The 17181-nt window shown below is 41.7% G+C and overlaps 1 protein-coding gene across 1 annotated transcript; it reads right to left on the bottom strand.

Moving 5' to 3' along the window:
* Window positions 1-786: 786 nt before the first annotated feature.
* LITAFD (LITAF domain containing) lies at window positions 787-13833 on the bottom strand. The gene is made up of 5 exons (XM_009921191.2): window positions 13641-13833; window positions 5346-5464; window positions 3061-3126; window positions 1755-1914; window positions 787-1284 (listed from the first exon to the last, which is right to left on the bottom strand). The coding sequence occupies exons 2-5, from the start codon at window positions 5449-5451 to the stop codon at window positions 1176-1178; spliced, it is 441 nt and encodes a 146-aa protein (XP_009919493.1). The 5' UTR covers window positions 5452-5464; window positions 13641-13833; the 3' UTR covers window positions 787-1175.
* Window positions 13834-17181: the final 3348 nt, after the last annotated feature.

The raw sequence follows: 17181 nt of genomic DNA, 5'->3' as shown, positions 1-17181 counted from the left end.
GGGGAACCGGCAAACCTCTCCCGCGGCAAATAGGCCTGGCCTGGGAGGATCTCCAGGAGTCCGGAGTCGCTATTGGGAAAGAGCTGTTCAGGGGCGCGCTCTTCTTTTCATGGCTTAAATTGACCAAATAGCTAAAACACAGAGCTAGAGCAAACTTAATGCCAGGCTAAGTGGGAAGTTTTAAAGTTCTTCTAACGACCTGGTATCTATAGAAGCTTCAGAGCACGGGCAGGGTCTCTCAGTCATAACGAAATGCAACGGTAGGGCCGCAGCCCGAGTGCTGCTTGTCATGCATCCCGGTTGCCTACGGTAATTGCGGTACTAACGTGAAAACATGTGTGATCTTAAAACATTGAAATAGAGTGTTTTCTTCTCTTTATTGTTCCAGCCACCAAAACCAGCAGCAGTCGCTGCTGCTGTCAGTGTTGAGCAGGGTCTGCACACCTTCTGGGGAGATAATTATGGAGATCTGATTTTACCAGATAAGTGATTTTGGATGAGAACTGTGAAAGTTCTCTGTAAAGTATAAAGCCTAGTAAGTCCTTATCTGGTAGATGACGCACTGTAGTGGAAAGGAAACAGTGCAGACAGGAGATGTTTTGCCAGTATTAATGATAACGGGTTTATTTTTTTACCTCATATATAACACAGTAAAGATAGTCTCATAACTTAGTGTTTCGTATAAATAATCAGCTACACTGTACCGCCCACAGCCCTGCAGGGGTGGGTGCCATAGGAAGAAGAACAGAGAGAAATGAAATCCCGACCAGTCAGTTCCAGTGCATAGAAGGTAAGTGCTTCTCTAAAATGTCCATGTCCAAACCTCTCGGTTACTGGTGGGTTGAAAATTCCAGAAGAGTCTGTGTCCCAGCTGGGTTGGAGATTTGAGAGGAGTAGTAGTAGTGCTGAAGTTCTCACTAGCTGGTCACTTCACAGCTCAGAATGATGATTCAAATAGAGCATAAATTCAAGTGACACTGTAAATTAGTCTTCAAGGCTTTTTGTATTAAAGTCAGTCCAACCACGTGATGGTAAACTCCAGATGGATTCACCAGCAAGGGAGCTGCAGAACCTAAGCCTACTCATACATGTTTCTTAGCAGTAGTTTTATGTGTAGAATCTTAAGCTATTAGGAAGCAGAGATTTGACATCATCTGTTTGCGTAAACTTTGTCTCTATAGTCTTTTGTATCTATAAATATGAAATTGGCAGCATGGGCAGTAATGGTCTGCGTCCTTGAAGATCCTCACGAAGAAAGGTATGAAGCAGCATCCAAAACAGCACCTACAGCCAGAGATGGACACACATGGAATGGTTTACTGACTTTTCTTTCTGCTGGCTACATCTGTGCTTTTTCTCTGCCTTATTCTGTCTGCCTTTTCACTGCATCAATCCACTTCTTTCCCAAGTCTCTTAATGTTTAAAGTATCTTCCAAAAAATTAATCATCTTCACTGCTAACATCTTATGCGTTAGTCTGATTCTGAGCCCAATTCTGAATTACAGGAGGGAATTGGACAATCTTGTACTAATTTTTGTTTGTCTTATGAAAAGTAATAACATACTTGGTTAAATTTAGCAAGTTTGCATCTCCTGTAGCCATGATGACTGCATCTAGAATGGACAGAATGACTTCTTATCAAGTAAAGAAGGGCAAACTGTCTATATAAGCACTAGCTAGAACTTTTTATTTTTTAATGATTCTTTTTTAACCTTCTGCTATGAAGAATCTTCAAAGTATACATGAAAGCTTACCCAACCATACACAAGCTGGTGCACAGAAGGTAAGACAGTTTGCCCAGTCTGTAGGTGACCTGTGTGGTGATGTGCTGGCGGCAGGAAGGGCATATTGTGGATGTTGGTTTGCTTGAGAAGATTCCTGCTACGATGATTGGAGGCTGAGACACCAAGTAAACTGAGTTCAAGAGGAAATGAGAAGCAGCAAATTAGAAGCACAGGAAATATTTTACAAGTTGTAAAGTCATAATTGGAGAATGTGGGTTCTTAATGTGGCTGATCTAGAGGCGCCTATGTTACTATTATTTGTTTCAAATATATTCATAAGAACCACTGTACTGCTTGTTCCGTGTATCCCAATATGTTGCTTCTACCAGCAGCCAGTATTTACTCGGATAAGCACATATACAGGGAATTGCCTATGGGATAATCCCCCATAGTCAGGCAGTCTCTACCACCTGCTAGCAGATGTACTCTGACATTGAGAATTTAACTTCTGATATTTAAAATAATATGAAAATGCATGTTCTTGCTGAAGAAGATATTTGAAGGATATAGAGGAGCTTTCTGGATCAACTTTTCAGTAGTTACAAGAAATTAATCAAAATAGTCATTCTATCATACAAATGTCATTAGTCAGATGCTGGTGCTGTCCCAGTTAGTAAGTCTGTAGCTTCCCTTGTGTTTTTTCAGTCTGGACCTGACTCTGTCATACTTGAGGGGCACGCCCCTCGTAGGTACATGAAGGGTAGTTTTTCAGAAGTGTTTTCAGTGAAAAATACAATTTTAAGCACCCTAGAATAGGTTTAGGGTACATTCACACTGTAGCCTGAAGCAAAACTTCAGGAATGGGAAGGTATTGTCTGTTAGATAGATAGGATATAGCATATCTGAGTTTAATTGTCTGCTGGTCTTAGGAATTTTTAAAAATGTGTGTTTCCGCTCCTGTAAGAGATGTTATCTGACTGTTCTGTGAAGCCTTTCCTCAGTGTCTCCTTTGAGCTCTCTGCTTCCATAAAGGTGACTAGAACAGGAGCAACGAAATAAACTGGACTTGAAATGATTTGTTCTGAAAGTCCTAGCTCCTAGTTGGTTTTAAAAAAAAATGGGTGCTTCTGTAGATTGGCTAATGCTGTAAAAACAAGTCTGAGTCTCTCATCTTTGTTTATCTTCCAACATTTCTAGGGAAATTTTCCAGCGTCTTAGATTGCGATTGGGTGACAAAACTCTGTCTTCTCTGTTGATTTTAAAACTAAAAACAGTTCACTTTTGTTAGCATGTAGAACCACAAACATTGTCAGAAACACAGTCCCCTGGCACTTACCTGGTTGCTCAAGGGTGGCTGTTTCTCGACAGGAGTAAGGTGGGGGAGAAGGATACTCATAACGCCCTATGCAAAGAAAACAGGGCAAAACATAAAAATGCGTACAGCTTATGCCTCCTGGAAGCCCTGTTTGGAGTCTGACAAGAAGCTGCATGGGGAAGTGCCTTGCAGGGGAGGCCTGACATGGCTCAGTGAAGTAAAGGACAGGTGAAAAACGCTACTGAATTGATTGCTGCATTTTTAAAGCTAAAAGAGCCCGCAGTGACTAGCTAGTCTCGCTTTCTATATAACATAAACCGAGAAACCAAATCGTTTTTTCAACACAAAGGCAGTAACTGCAGCTATTCCAGCATAACATTGGAATAATACTTGGTCTTAATTTAGGAACTTCATTGATAAAGAATCCACAGTACCTCTAACTAGTGATTACTACCCTTACTATTAGTATGTAGAGCCTTTTTTCTAGTTTGAATTTTATCTGTCCTCAGCTTCCAGCCAAGTAATTTCATCATCCCCTTTGTTCTAGAAAAAAGTTAAAGATCTTTTCCCTTGTGTTGTGGAGAAGGGAAGCTGGTGTCTAAGACACCTCATGCTTTTTTAGTTCTTTTACTAATCTTACAAATTAAGAATGTAATCAGCCTACCTGAGCGTGAAATAAATGAATGTATTAAAAAATACATTCATGAATACATTCAAAACAAATTCATGTATAAAACTTTACAGTCAGCTAGCATGGATGTGGTATCAAACTACGAGACTGGTCTGCAGCAGGAGGACAGTCCCTATGAGAAGTAAAGCCCGCACAGTGTCAGAGAAGCCCTCACCCCCAAGCAGAGCAGCCCTGACATGGGAGTCCAGCTTGCATCGTTGAGCCTTTCAGAAACAATGTGAGTCCAACCAGGGAATAAGCCCACAGGTATACAGAATGGGATACAAAACTGGAATATTCCAGAGTGAGACAAAATACAATAGCAAAGTTGAAAAAATGTTAGCAATGTTTCCTAGAATGGCTTGCCAGAAGTGGTAGAGATTTGCAATGGCATTTGGGTTTAATGGTGGTCATGGGGTGTTTAGGTTTTGGGTTTGTTTTGGGGTTTTTTTTTTGGAGGGGTTGTTATTAGTGGAAAAACAAATTTGTAAAAAATTAAAACGTAAAGAATTTCCTTCCGATCTAGAAGAGGAATGTGCTTAGTATGCGTGAGTTATCACTCAGTGTGTTTTTGTGAAGGACCCGCTTCGTGCGCAAGGACAAGACACTGCAACTCGGTGTTAGATGTGTTGAGTGTCTATCCCTTGGTTGAGTAGCTCACAAGTGAGACTTTTTCTCCCCAACCTCTTGCAAGCTCTTCTGAGTTTAGAAAGAGGCCGGAGAGGGCTTTGAAGACAAAAAAAAATATTTAGAGATAGCTGATCAGAGTAAAATGCTCTAAAAATGAGTTAAGTTTAGAGGCCCAGTACTGACACATCGAGCCTTATTGGTCACTTTCTGACCTCCCAGTCTGATTTTTTGCTCCAGTCCTGTCTGTTGAATGGCAATTTCCTCAATAGCAGGAAGGTAACAAAGGTAAAATCACTGATACCTCGGTTTGTCTTTCAATGAGCGTGGGCTTGAACAGGCAGAAGACAAAGGAGTGTTGTGAGATACTTGTGTAGGTGTGAGAGCAATGCCTAGTTTCAGAGGGAAAAGCTAACCCAGCAGAGCAGCAGCTGTCGGTGCCCGCGTCTAGTCATTGAGCTGAATTGTCAGCACTTCAGTCATGATGTTTCCCCATGAGACAGCAATGGGGAGGGGTCTTTCGTCCCTATAGAACCTGGCTGCAGAACTGATTCATCTAGGGAGGGCAGCTCTGGACAGCAGGAGTGTTTGGGATAAGGCAAATCCTCTGGAAAACTACATTACAATTTAAGCAAGACATAGCCCGTCCATGTACAAAGTTTGCTGGCTGAACGTTTTCTTGTTAGGAATATGAAATTATAGTAGAGATACAACTGCAATTCCTTTTCCAATAAAGCATGTGTTGTTTGAAAAATTATTAACTAAACCAACAAAAATATTTTTTGTCATTTTAAGTGATGTTTCTGTTAGGATATCCTACCAGCTTGCCTATCACAACCCTGGGTTTTATAAGCTGTGGCACAGGCGCTTTCTAAACCCATCAGGTCTTGGCAAAGCTGTGCCCCTTATGAGCTGGCTCAGTTACACTCTGGAAACCAACTATCAATGTTTGCCACACAACCACCAAGAGGGTGCTCTTTGTAAAACCCTCCTGGTGAAGCCTGCTTACCTTCTTGGCTGCAGTACGCTGGTGCAGAGGGTTCTTGCGCGTAGGGTTCATGGTGCGGTTCGTACATAATCATAGGAATTTCCACATGTGCCTTCTCACTAGGCATCTCTGCAGTTCACCTGCCAAAAGTAGTGCAAAATAAAATCTGCCGTAAGTGACTTTCAGTGCCCTGTATTTGTCAATGCCTGATTCTGTAATTCCTAGTTCTCACACTCAGATTTTACTTAAAATTAGCAGTTCTCATATTCTGTTTTTTTTTATAGACTGAAGTGCAGTCAGTTCCTGTTACACTTCGTGATGAGGAAGATGGGAAGGAAGAGCAGAAAATACCATCTTTACATATTTCTTTGTGCTGGAAAGCTAAAAATGTTCCCCCAGAAAACACACTATTTAAAGTGTGTAAACTCGTGACTGAGAGTGTCACCTTTGCAGAAAAGCTAACCTAATTTTTTTCTATGGATTGTCAAAATAATCAAGGAGGAGAAGAGCACACTTTGGAGCACCTGTGAAAAACCTTCATGTGTCATTAAGTCAGAGCCTGCAACAGTGCAACCAGTGGCAATTCGGATCTGTCTTTCGTCGGGTTGTTGTGCAACCTTATCATCATCATTACTGTGACCGGTTTTGTACTGTGAAACTATTGTCTCATCACTAGTGTGACAGGCTTTTGTTGGACAAGATCATTATTATTAAATATGACTGCGCTGCCTCAGGCTCTGAACAAGATCAGACCACAAAATACGCGTGTTTTGCAGGTGTTAGCAGGAACTGGTCCTTGCAATAATGGAGAGTGGGAGGAAGAGGGCACAGCTGGAGACGTGTGTTTGTATTACTGTAAATGGAATGGTGTTAATTATTCCTAGCTGTCTCTTGAACCAGTATTAACTGGCTGATTTCCTAGCTGTCTCTTGAACCAGTATTAACTGGCTGATTTCCTACTAATGTTAACTGTAGGAGTCTTTTGCAGAAGTTACAGCCTTTTGCGCAGGTCAGCAAGGAAGGGCAGTTTTGGGGGGAAAAAGGAGCAAAGATGTTTGTGGGAAGCTGCTGCATGAGTCTGATGCAGGTTTACTGGCTGCTCATGTAACTCCACATAGCTCCTTGCAGTCCAGCTAAATGTCCTGTGTTGCTGTGCAGACGCTTCCCTGGTTTGCATCAGGACTGTGCCCGTCTCACCTGCTCACTGGTGATGCAAAAGTGAGGGGTTTTATTGTTAAGAGACACTTGGATAAGCTAATAGAGACTGAGAAATGTAACATTTGGCAAGTCGGCACAAGCTGCCTGAGTACGTGAAGTCAAACTGGAGTAGGATAGAAATTGCTGAACAAGGCAAGATGGTCTCAACAGGTCTGTTTTCAAGGTGTGTTGGATGGCAATATGTATGGGGGAGGCCAAAAAAGGGGGGATTAGTAGTGCTGAGATAAAGCATCAGTCCTTTTAGGGAGGAAGAAAAGGAGGAATTTGAAAATATCACTAGGGAAGAAGTGATGTAATTTTCACAAATCTGGATGAATGGGAAGTGATACAGAAAGTGGTAGCAGAATGAATAATAAAAGGAATGGGTAGGATGGTGTGGAGAAAAAATCAGAAATACATGTTAAGGCCAAAGATGCTGGAGAAAATTGCTAATATATGGATTGGAGAGGAGGGATAGGGAAAGGTGCATCTCAGTATGCTTGTTATAAAGAAGCTAAAACAGGTGATTAGGAACGTCAGAGGTATTAATAGGCCATTGTTGAAACTTTGTGAAGATCCCACTGAGAAGAAAAAAGAAAAGCTGAGTATCAAGAGGACTTGGGTAAGATGAAGCTATGAGAGCCAAGGGAGAGTAATGATCTACAGCGAAGACAGCGTGTCAGTAGTAACTGTGGGTTCAGGAGTGTGATGATAGACAATATTGCATTAGCCAGTGCTGACCAAGGGCTGTTTCCTTGGGACAAGGATAAGTGAGCAAAATTATAGGGAGTCTCTTCAAGTTTTTGACTTATTACTATCTTGGTACTTAAACACCATACATTAAATACTGGGTGGTGTCAGTTGGGGTGACGTTTCTGCTGAATTCATCTCTCTCACTGTTAAATAGGAAAAAGAGGAAAGGGCTTTTGAATTTCATCCAGTGACTATAGGCCCAGGGAAAAGGCCTGTCATGAGGCACAGAGTAGGAGGGAATAATAATGGCTGACATAGTGAGAGCGTTGCAAATTAACAGCTGAATGCAAGCAAACACTGACTAATGCTTGCTCCACCCAGCGAGGTATTAGTATAATATCACCAGTTAAATGTATAGGACAAGAGATGGAGAAGTGAATCAGTAGCAGAACCAGGAATAGTGTGGAAGTCCCACTGGATGCCAGGTTTGTGTTTGATCTCCTAGAGCTGTCAAGCAGAGAAGCTGTGGGCCATAGGCTGTTGATAAAATTGGTGCCCTGAATTTGCTCATTTTCAGTGTCGTTATGTGCTTCTAATGGTGCTGCTAGTAGCTCTGTGTGTTCTGATGGAGGACCTGTCCCAGAGCAGATGAGCTGGGAGAACTGGATGGGCAGCTGGGCCTCAGCTTCTGCACAAGCTTCTTCAGCCTATCTAGGAGAAAGTACCAGGGGGTTAGACACCTGCGCCTGAATGCTGCAAGTCCAGAAGTCCAGGAAAGGCATTCTCTAGGGTGTTTTTTGCAATGCAGTAGACCCTTTCATTTGGCATAAGAGGTTACTCTCAGTTCTTGGTTGCAACCATGCCTGTGATGCCTAAGAGCTATCTGGGGCTGTGACCCCCAAACCTGTTAAGTGTTATTGCCATAGATTAGAGCTAGAGACTTTCCTCTCCTCTCTCAGATGTGATCATCTGCTGGAGAGGAAGGTATGGGAGAGAACAGACAGTGTTAGTAACCCTACAGGAAAAAGTCATAAGGAGAAATATCAGGCAGCAGTTCCTGAAGAATAGGAAAATGTCCTATAAACTCCCCTCCAGAAACCAGTAACATTTAGGAGGCCCACGCTTAATAGATAGGGAGGTGACGTAAGTTGTCTTCTTTGCAGTCACACTGAGCAGAGTTCTCTGCAAGGGCAGGGCAGACCCTTGTGCACTCCTGAAGTGGGGGCTTGGTTTATCTGAAGCACTCAAGAATGACTCAAGCAACTGCAAACTGCTTGATTTGCGGGCAGAAATGTATAGTCCTGGGGACACTGAAACAAGTCTGCACCTTCCCTCCTCTGAAGTCTCAGTCTTTTCTACATATGGGTATAATCAGTTTGCACTGGAAAATAAAGTTCACTTCAAGTCCTGTGGAAATTAGTATTTAAAAAAAAAAAAAGCTAATCACACCCTGAGGCATACACACAAAGAGCCAATTCAGGGAAAGGAAGGTGAAAATGACAAAGCCTTTATGTTCCAGGAAGGACATATCCTAGGGGAGAATGGGCAATGGCAGTTTCCGTCATCTTCCTCTGGATTTTTTCCAGGCACTTGTGTTCTGGTGTGAAGAGCAGTCATCATGCAGCCAAGCAAAGCTGCTGAACTGGAAAATTCCACGGCAGGGCCCCGCTTTCTGGCTCTCACCCGCACCTCTGCACGTTCCCTCCTGAACGTCCCTGACAGCTAAATAGTCTCACAGATGAGAATAGTTCAACGTGTACCTGCAAAGAGGCACAGCCACTGTCATTTGTGCTTTGTAAAGGGGAAACTAAAACACATGGAGGATAATCTTTTCAGGAGTCCTGACAGAGTTGTCATTTGGCCTCCCATGTATGGTTCAAATAGTTGCAAAGAGAAGGATGACTTTCCTCCTTTTGGGTGCTGCATGTTTGCAGTGATGGGCAGAGAGACAGTCCCGTCTATGCAAATCATTTTTCACCTTTCAGAAATACTTTTTCCAGGCTGATTTTAAGTTCATTGGAGATATGCTTCTCCCACAAACACTTCTTCAAAGGTGATGTTATGGTATTTGAAATGGAAGCATTCATGAGCCTGGAGAATCCTGTGGGATTTGTGTCTGGTTTGACCTACATATAGCTCAGGAGAACACAAACTGGGAGCTACTTGACAGTCATTTCAGAAATCTCAATACCTGAGTGCTGATGCATCTTTGTTTTAGTCTTACGAGCCTGTGCCAATGAAGTATTTACGATTTCATTTGAAAATTGAAGTTCACCGCAGTACTAATTCTTCTCCATTCAAATTCAAAAATTATAGTCTGAAAAGGAGAGGAGGCAGATGGGATTTGGCAGGGGCATGTGTACCAGAGTCCAGGTAACATTTCCCTTACCTCGGTATTCTGTTCTGTTGTGGTTCTTCCTAAGAAGTAGATTGAGCTAGTTAAAAAAATGATGTGGTACTTCTGTGAAAGCTGATGAAGGTTTACATGTTTGTTTGTTTTTTTTTATTTAACTGAAGCTCGTTTTAGCAAGAACATTAATTGTTGGTCTCGTACTGCAGACTCCAAGTGAAGTTTATAAAAAGTTTTCAAAAGTGCTTGGCACTGGCCTATCTCTATTCCAGTTGAAGCAGTGGAGCTGCTCCCAGGACCCAGACATGGATGTAACAGCACAAAATACCTAGCAGTTCTGGGTGTGGAGAAGATGTAGGGACAGCTTGGATATGTGAGAGAGGGACTAAAGTTGCAAAGGGCTGTCTCTGTGCCCTGTCTGTACTACAGCTGGCAATAAGGGCTGGATCAGTATCATGTCATTTGGCAGGAGGTTATCATATTTGGCTATCACATCATGTACCAGGATGGCATCCAGAATCTTAGGCAGGAGAGGAAGCAGTGACTTTGTAAGAAAAGTGTTTAATCTCCATTCCAGCTCCAGCTGATGTCAGTGTGGGATTTGCCATTGACTTCAGCAAGAGTGGGTTCCGAGACAGAAAAAAGGGAACATGGAATTTGGGACAAAACATTAAGTGATTAGGATATTTGAAGAGGATAAGGTAATGCATTCAGAAGTTTTGTATTTTGCAAGATTAATGTTAAAACGTCATAGTAAGTGATCTTCAGATTTCATGGACACATGGAGGTATAGCAGTTTTCACCAGTGATCTGTTGGCTTGTAGGATACTAGTCCAAAGGCTTTCATTTTGCTGTAATGCATTCTTGCTCTCCTGTCATCACTAGTTTAATGTTTTCTTGGGCATTTAGCCCTTCCAGCTGTGTTTATGAGACAGTTTCAGTTTCTGCTATTTTAAAGAGTGACCATAAAATGCCACTGCTGGCGTGCAATTGCATCTGTAGCTTGAACAATATCGAGTGCCTCTGTTTTACTTTATTGAAGCAGTTAATTCTAGTTTTCAGCTAGCAATGAAATACTGAATTCCTCAGTGGAGAGATCTTTTTTCCCTTAAGCCCTGAGTTCGTTGTTTATGGTAAGATTCACAATGTACTGAGGCTTTTCAGATGTTCAGGAAGGAATAGTTCCAGCTCTAATACAGATAAACAAAGAGTTGGGGAGCAGCATTCAGGTATTTGTTTATTCTGATTCTTAAAATAGAAGCTAAAAGAGATGACTGCTGGCAGCAAATTAGAAGTTGGACATTAGAAAGTATTCAGGAAGTCTGAAGTAGACAACCTTTTCAGTGACATGAAGGATGCTCTGCCAATTCCCTGTTCTTTACTCCTGAATTTCATTTTTAATCCTACAGTTATTCTGGTTTTTAAGCCTGTATCAGGCTACCAGCTTCCCTTCCCAAATGGAGAGGATGTAGCTATGGGGAATTCAACTGAATATGAACTGTATTTCTTGTTGCCAACTCTCCACCTGGTTCCCTTGACTTGTCTGTTGACTGCGTTGACTCACTAGCCAATATGTAAGGTCACTGCTTGAAGTGGTCAGTGGAAGAAGTTGGTTGTTCATCGTTGAAGTAATCAGGATGTTTTTGTCATTGAGCCAGGAAGCTGGGCAGAACCCAGAAAGTCACTGTGTAGGTACCGCTTCTCCTCTCATGTGGAAAGGGAGATATTTATGTGTAATCCAAGTCCCCATGGCTTACATGGAAGTTTAGAGTAAAATGAGCATAACCATTGTTCACAAAATCGGGAGGAAGCATATACTGAAGAGTAAAATGTTGGTGAAGCGGGCTCCACTGAGAAAGAAAGACCTCTTTGCTTTTTCCATTATGGAAAAAAACCTTTTCTCATTCATGGTATTGTAAATGGTGACACAGATGAAAAGAGATTTGGAAGGTTTGGGGGTTTTGTTTTGTTTTGTTTTGTTTCAAAAGTGCAACCCAGTGTTCGTTTGCTGTGATGTGTGCCCGGAGGGCTGGTCGCCTGGTTACTGGGCTTGTGCAGGCAGCTGCAGCACTTGTGCATGCAGATCAACAGCCTGGCTCTGCCTATGTGGACTCACAAGGCTGCTGGATAGGCAGGGTCTCACTGGATTTTCCAGTCCTGTCCCAGGTTAGACGTTCATGTTAGGTTATTCCTTAATGAAGGGAGCTACAGTCTGTAATTTAGTACATTTACTGCTCCTGTTGCTCTCACCTCTAAAGCTGTTCAAAATACTGTAAACTTTCACAAACCTTCTAGCCTAAAATTATTCATGGTAGTTTATTCCTGTTTGTTATTGTAGTAGCAGCATGCTTTTATAGAAAAACCTTTTTCTCTCGAGACAGCCCAGAGAACATTCCTGTCTCTCTGCAGCCTTTCCTTCATAGGGCTAAGCAAGCTTTTGAGTCCTTCTTGATTCGGTACAGTGAATTCATCCTTCTTGGCCATGAGTGGCCAATGAGCTCTGTCCTCAGCCTATATAATGGTATGGATGTCATCTTGTATTTAATGGAAATGCTGTCTTTAGAATAATCCAGTAGCACTTTTCCACAGCCACATCGTGCTAATGGTTTGTATTTATGCTGTCATTAACCAGCAGTAGGTCTTTCTCCTCCAGTATCATTTTGTACTAATGAACTCCCAGCTTGTAGCTGAAATTCCTGATGTAATTTTCTAAATGCACTGCTTTGTAGCATTATAATACATATGAATTCTGTCACAGCAGTTCTCTATGTTTTCTCATTCTGTGTAATAGATTTTCTGCTTCCATAATTTGTTTCTTCATTCATACATTTTATTAGCCACTCCTATATTTCTGTCAAGATTATTAATTAAAATACTGAATAAGATCCATCACTGGTTTCTGTGTTAACCTTTGATGCAAACCAGATGTATCTCTTAAATCTTGTTCCTTAATTTACTGTTCAAGGTATAATCCCTTGCTTCCTTCAGATGACCAACTTCACTCACATTTCAAGGGCCCTTATTCTGAAGGATGAGCACAACTGGGCCCTGGGATTGCATTAGAACTTGTCCATCCCTAATTACCGTTCCAAAAATAGAGTACTAACCACTAAAAGGAAGTATTGTCCAGTGGTTTGTGCATTAACCTGGACTGGGGGTGGAAAAAAAGATGGGCTCAGTTCCTGTTCTGCAGCAGGGACGATGAGCAAATTAATTAGTCTTGGTTTTGCTTAGCTCTGTTGTATACAGAAACACTGTATTGGGGAGACACTGCGACCATACTGCAGTGACATGGTGCACATTTGGCCATGGCTCGTCTTAAAACTTAAGCAAACAACAGAAGATAGGAAATACTGAGTTTAGATTAGCCTTTGTCCTCCATTGACACAATTTTGTCATTCACGTTCCCTTCTGGCTGTTGGAATTGAGGGCAGCCTTACACAGTTGTTTCCAGCACTTCATCGTTACCTTAAAGTTTAATGTTTGCCATCTTTTAATTTAATTCTTCTATGGATTAACATTCCCTTACTGACAGCATTGAATCATGGGTAGCCAGCATTTCATTTATACCTATGTAAAAATAATGTCCATAACTTGTCCTTCAATTGAAAACTGATAGAACAGCTCAAGTAGTGTGTCACATAGCATCTGGACCTGGTTTAGCAGCTCTTACAAAGTTATTATGAATAAACATTCATTTGAAGAAAGCAGGTGTGTGCCCTGCTTTTGTGTGAGCTAAGCCCTTTCCTCTGGTGCATTAGTTTGACTTTCCATTCTTATTACTGTTCTCATCTTCACCCTCTCAGAAAGCTCGTTTTCCTCTTTTCCATCTCTGATCTGTTCTAGGCGAAAGTTAAAATATCCTGAGAAAAATCTTTGCCTCCAGATTTTAGGAACATGAGAGAGAGTTTGCAGATTTTGAAAGCTCGACAATTTAATCATAGAGTTACATTTACAACAGTGAGCCAGAGCTGTCATGCTCCTTGAGCTCACTGTCTTTTTTAGTCCTTGCCACCTCCCTTTACTTCCTAAGGAGTAAACATAGTATTGATCCCAAGGAATTTGAAAGCTCTTACCTTTAGGTAGATCTGGCAAATATGGGGAGCAAAAACACTTCAAAAGTTGATCACTTCATCCATGTGTTTGCAATGCGGCTGTGTCTAGGAAATAAAGCAGCACACATGATCAGTGACATGACCTGCCGTCATGCCTCAGTAGCGTATCCAGTTGCAGATGTGAACGAGTCGGGTTGGTATACAGTGTATAATTACCTCAGTTCACCAGCCGTCCCAGCCTACCACTCACACCTGCTCTGCAGCAAAAGGAATGTTGTGTGACAGGCTTACACCAGAGTTTTTTTGTGGATAGTTTTCTAATATCCCAGAAATTTTACTTCATGCTAACCTGAAAGCTAGATGAAGACAATTAGAAGAAGCATGGGAATAACGTGAGGACAATGGAGAGAAAAGCATGTATCTTAACCTATTATGCTTCTATATAAACCATCACAGATGAAAAAACTAGATACAGTTGTGTATGGGTCTCTGATATTTTGCTATCAAAGTCAATGATCACTTCAGCTTCCTGACCAATTAAGCATTTGTGCTTAGATCAGGAAAGATACCTGCACAGGTTGGTAACCATTGACATTATAGCTGGGATATCCTTGGTAACTAGGTTTGTAGCTGAACTGGACTTTTATTTAAATAGATGCTTTGTCTCTGTGGTGGGTTGACCTTGGCCAGCTGCCAGACACCCATCCAGACATTCTCACTCTCCTCCTCAGCGGTACAGGGGATGAAAATAAGATGGAAGTGTTCTTTGGTTGAGGTAGAGACAGGGAGGTCACTTACCAATTACTATCACAGGCAAAACAGACTTGACTTGGGGAAAATTAATTTATTACCAATTAAAATATATTTGGATGGGGAGAAACAAAGACAAAACCTAAAACACTCCTCCAGATGCCACAGATTTGGCATCTCCAAGTATAATGGTGGCCACATGAACTTCTTAGTAAGGATTGTTCTTACTTCATCCAAACCCACTGCAAAACTGTTTTGTGCAAAGACTGTTCTCCGCAACAGGAGCCCATCCGCAGCGCTCCCGACAAGGAGAGAGCATGACACATTGGGTTTGCCTGGGGGACCCACGTTGTGGTCCAAAACATGCTGTTCACTTGGCTCCTGGGCAAACAAAGTCTTACTCAAGAAAGGGCTGCAGCAGTGCAGGAAGCCCCTGACCTTGAGAGGTCAGAATTGCACAGTAATTAGCAAAATATTAAGGTACAGCTGAGACAGTGCCAGTGGGTAAAGGAAGAACAGAGTGAACAGCTGAGTTTTCATACCCCTTTTGTCACCAAAACTTGGAAAGTCTTTGAAACAGAGATTTTTGTTGTTAATGAATGGTGTTAATGGTGAAAGCACATCACCTGCCTCTCATCTGGACTTGAAGGACCAGGTACAGAGCACTTGCTCAGATTTGCCTCACTGGCAAGAATGAATGCTCAGCACTTTGTACACTACACACATGCTAAGATTTACATTCAGCTACCATCACAGTAGTTGTGGACTCCCCTGACAAGAGCCACATCTCCAGGCTAAACTAAAAATATGAAAAGATGGCTGACAGTAACCAAGGCTAATCCTATTTTTGCATTTCAAATCTTTGCTCTTTCACAGGTTTCCTGTGTGATATTGGGCAAGTTATTCACTCCTCTGCATTCTCTCCTTGTAAAGGGGATAATAGACTGATCATAATGTTATTACACGACTTAATTTTAATAGAGATGTTAAAATGCTGCTTTATTGAAACTGAAATGCTTTGGGGAGATACATTATTTTGACAACACTTTCTCAGGAAAGGTTTTATTTCTCAGGGTTCAGTGGTCATTTCTGATGGAAAAAGATGATTACTTCTGCGTGTATGGCTAAATATGGTAAGGTATTGAGAATGTTTGATGTCAAGAGGTATAGCTATAACGTATAAGTACAGCAGGTAGTAAGAGGGTGTTGAAGAGACTGAAATATGGGATAAATAAAAGGAATGAGACTGTATTGGAGAGTGTGAGGAGGAAGGAGCGGCAGACAGGAGCTGCTATGGACTGACCACAACCCCCAGTTCCCCCTGCACCGCGCAGGGTAGGTGGAGGAGTCAGGAGTGAAGGAGTGAATCAGAGCCTGGGAGAGGGGGAGGAAAGGTGTTGTGTTAATGTTTGTCTTTTTGTTTCCCACTACCTGAAATTATTTATTTTAACTGGCAATAAATTAAGTTAATTTTCCCCATGTTGAGTCTGTTTTGCCCATGATGGTAACTGGTAAGTGATCCCCCTGTCGTTATCTTGAGCCATGACCTTTCTCATTCCTGTTATTCGTATTTTCTCTCCCTGTCGTGCAGCGAGCAAGTGGCTGGGTGGGCGGTTGGCTTTTAGCAAAGGTTAACCCACCACAAACTCTCACTCTGTGTGTGTCTTTACTCATTCTGTTCCTTGCAGATACAGTCATTAACAACTCATGGTTCCTGTGAGATACAAACATCATCATAAGTTTTTCAGTCAACAGTTGCCTCAAATTCTTCAACAACAAACCCATCTGTAAAAATCTGACCCCCTACTAGCACATTAGAGACGTTTGTAAGTTTTTCTTAGAAATATCTTATTCATGTTCATGACATGCTTTGCACTGGTGAATATCAAGAATGAAGGAATGATGTTGATGAACAGAATAATAAAATGAATGAAAATGGAAAGGGTAGTGAGCCTTCTGAGACTGACATATTGTGAATGAACCCAGAACTCAGACGAAACCACAGAACGTAAGAGGATATAGAGAACATATGGCAGAATACATCTCTGGGTATTCTTATCTGTGCTGGTGAATGTCCTGCTGGCGCTAGAGAAGCACATAATGTGCTCTTAACTTTTTAGGTGTTCCATACTAGAACTTACCTGTCAGTATAGACAGAGGCTGGATCAGGTTTAGTCACCGCGTGTACATACTGCAACATACCATTCTTCAAAGAGGTGTTTTAGGGTCTACTGAAAACATTCTGTACTTAAGAAAGAAAAGAGGGAAGTGTCAAAACAGTAACAATCTGTAGAACAAAATGGAGTCAAGGATAGTCCCTTTATATTTCTATTATTTTTATATATATATAAAAGCTAAATATCTGTTAAATGATGCTTGTGAGATGGTCCCCTGTGATCTGAACCTCAGCAATAGGTTTGTGAGCACGTATATGTCTATGGGGAAAAAAAGCCATGGATACCAAAAAGTGCATGTGTTTCTCTCTGTTTTCAAGTGTCCGCAGCATGTGAGACTGGGGAAGAGGAATGGCTGCCAAGATGTGTGCCATGGGGGCTGTCTACGCAGGATTGCCTCTTTCGCCTTCCTGCTCCTGCCCAGCTCTGTGGGGAAGCAGGTAGATACTTGGCACAGACTGGATTTTCTTTTGTTTATGGAAACATTTGATAAGGTAGGTTAAAGATAGATTTTTAGGGTGGCTGTGGTTGCACATCAAATGAATATTTCTTTGTGGCAGGATATTGTGAGACTGTATATTTTTCTATAAATCTTTTTTTTTCTGAACGTATACTGGGTCTTCTGCAGGGCACACAGT

The sequence above is a fragment of the Haliaeetus albicilla genome, chromosome 22 (assembly GCF_947461875.1).
Source record: "Haliaeetus albicilla chromosome 22, bHalAlb1.1, whole genome shotgun sequence".
Lineage (NCBI taxonomy): Eukaryota > Metazoa > Chordata > Aves > Accipitriformes > Accipitridae > Haliaeetus > Haliaeetus albicilla.
This window is presented reverse-complemented; position numbering and strand designations above follow the sequence as displayed.

Coding starts and splice junctions, on each gene's coding strand:
- LITAFD (XM_009921191.2), bottom strand. CDS start 5,451: ATGCCTAGTGAGAAGGCACATGTGGAAATTCCTATGATTATGTACGAA. Junction 3,127..5,345: donor AGCGTACTGCAGCCAAGAAG/GTAAGCAGGCTT, acceptor TTCTTTGCATAG/GGCGTTATGAGTATCCTTCT. Junction 1,285..1,754: donor ACCAGCTTGTGTATGGTTGG/GTAAGCTTTCAT, acceptor CTCTGGCTGTAG/GTGCTGTTTTGGATGCTGCT.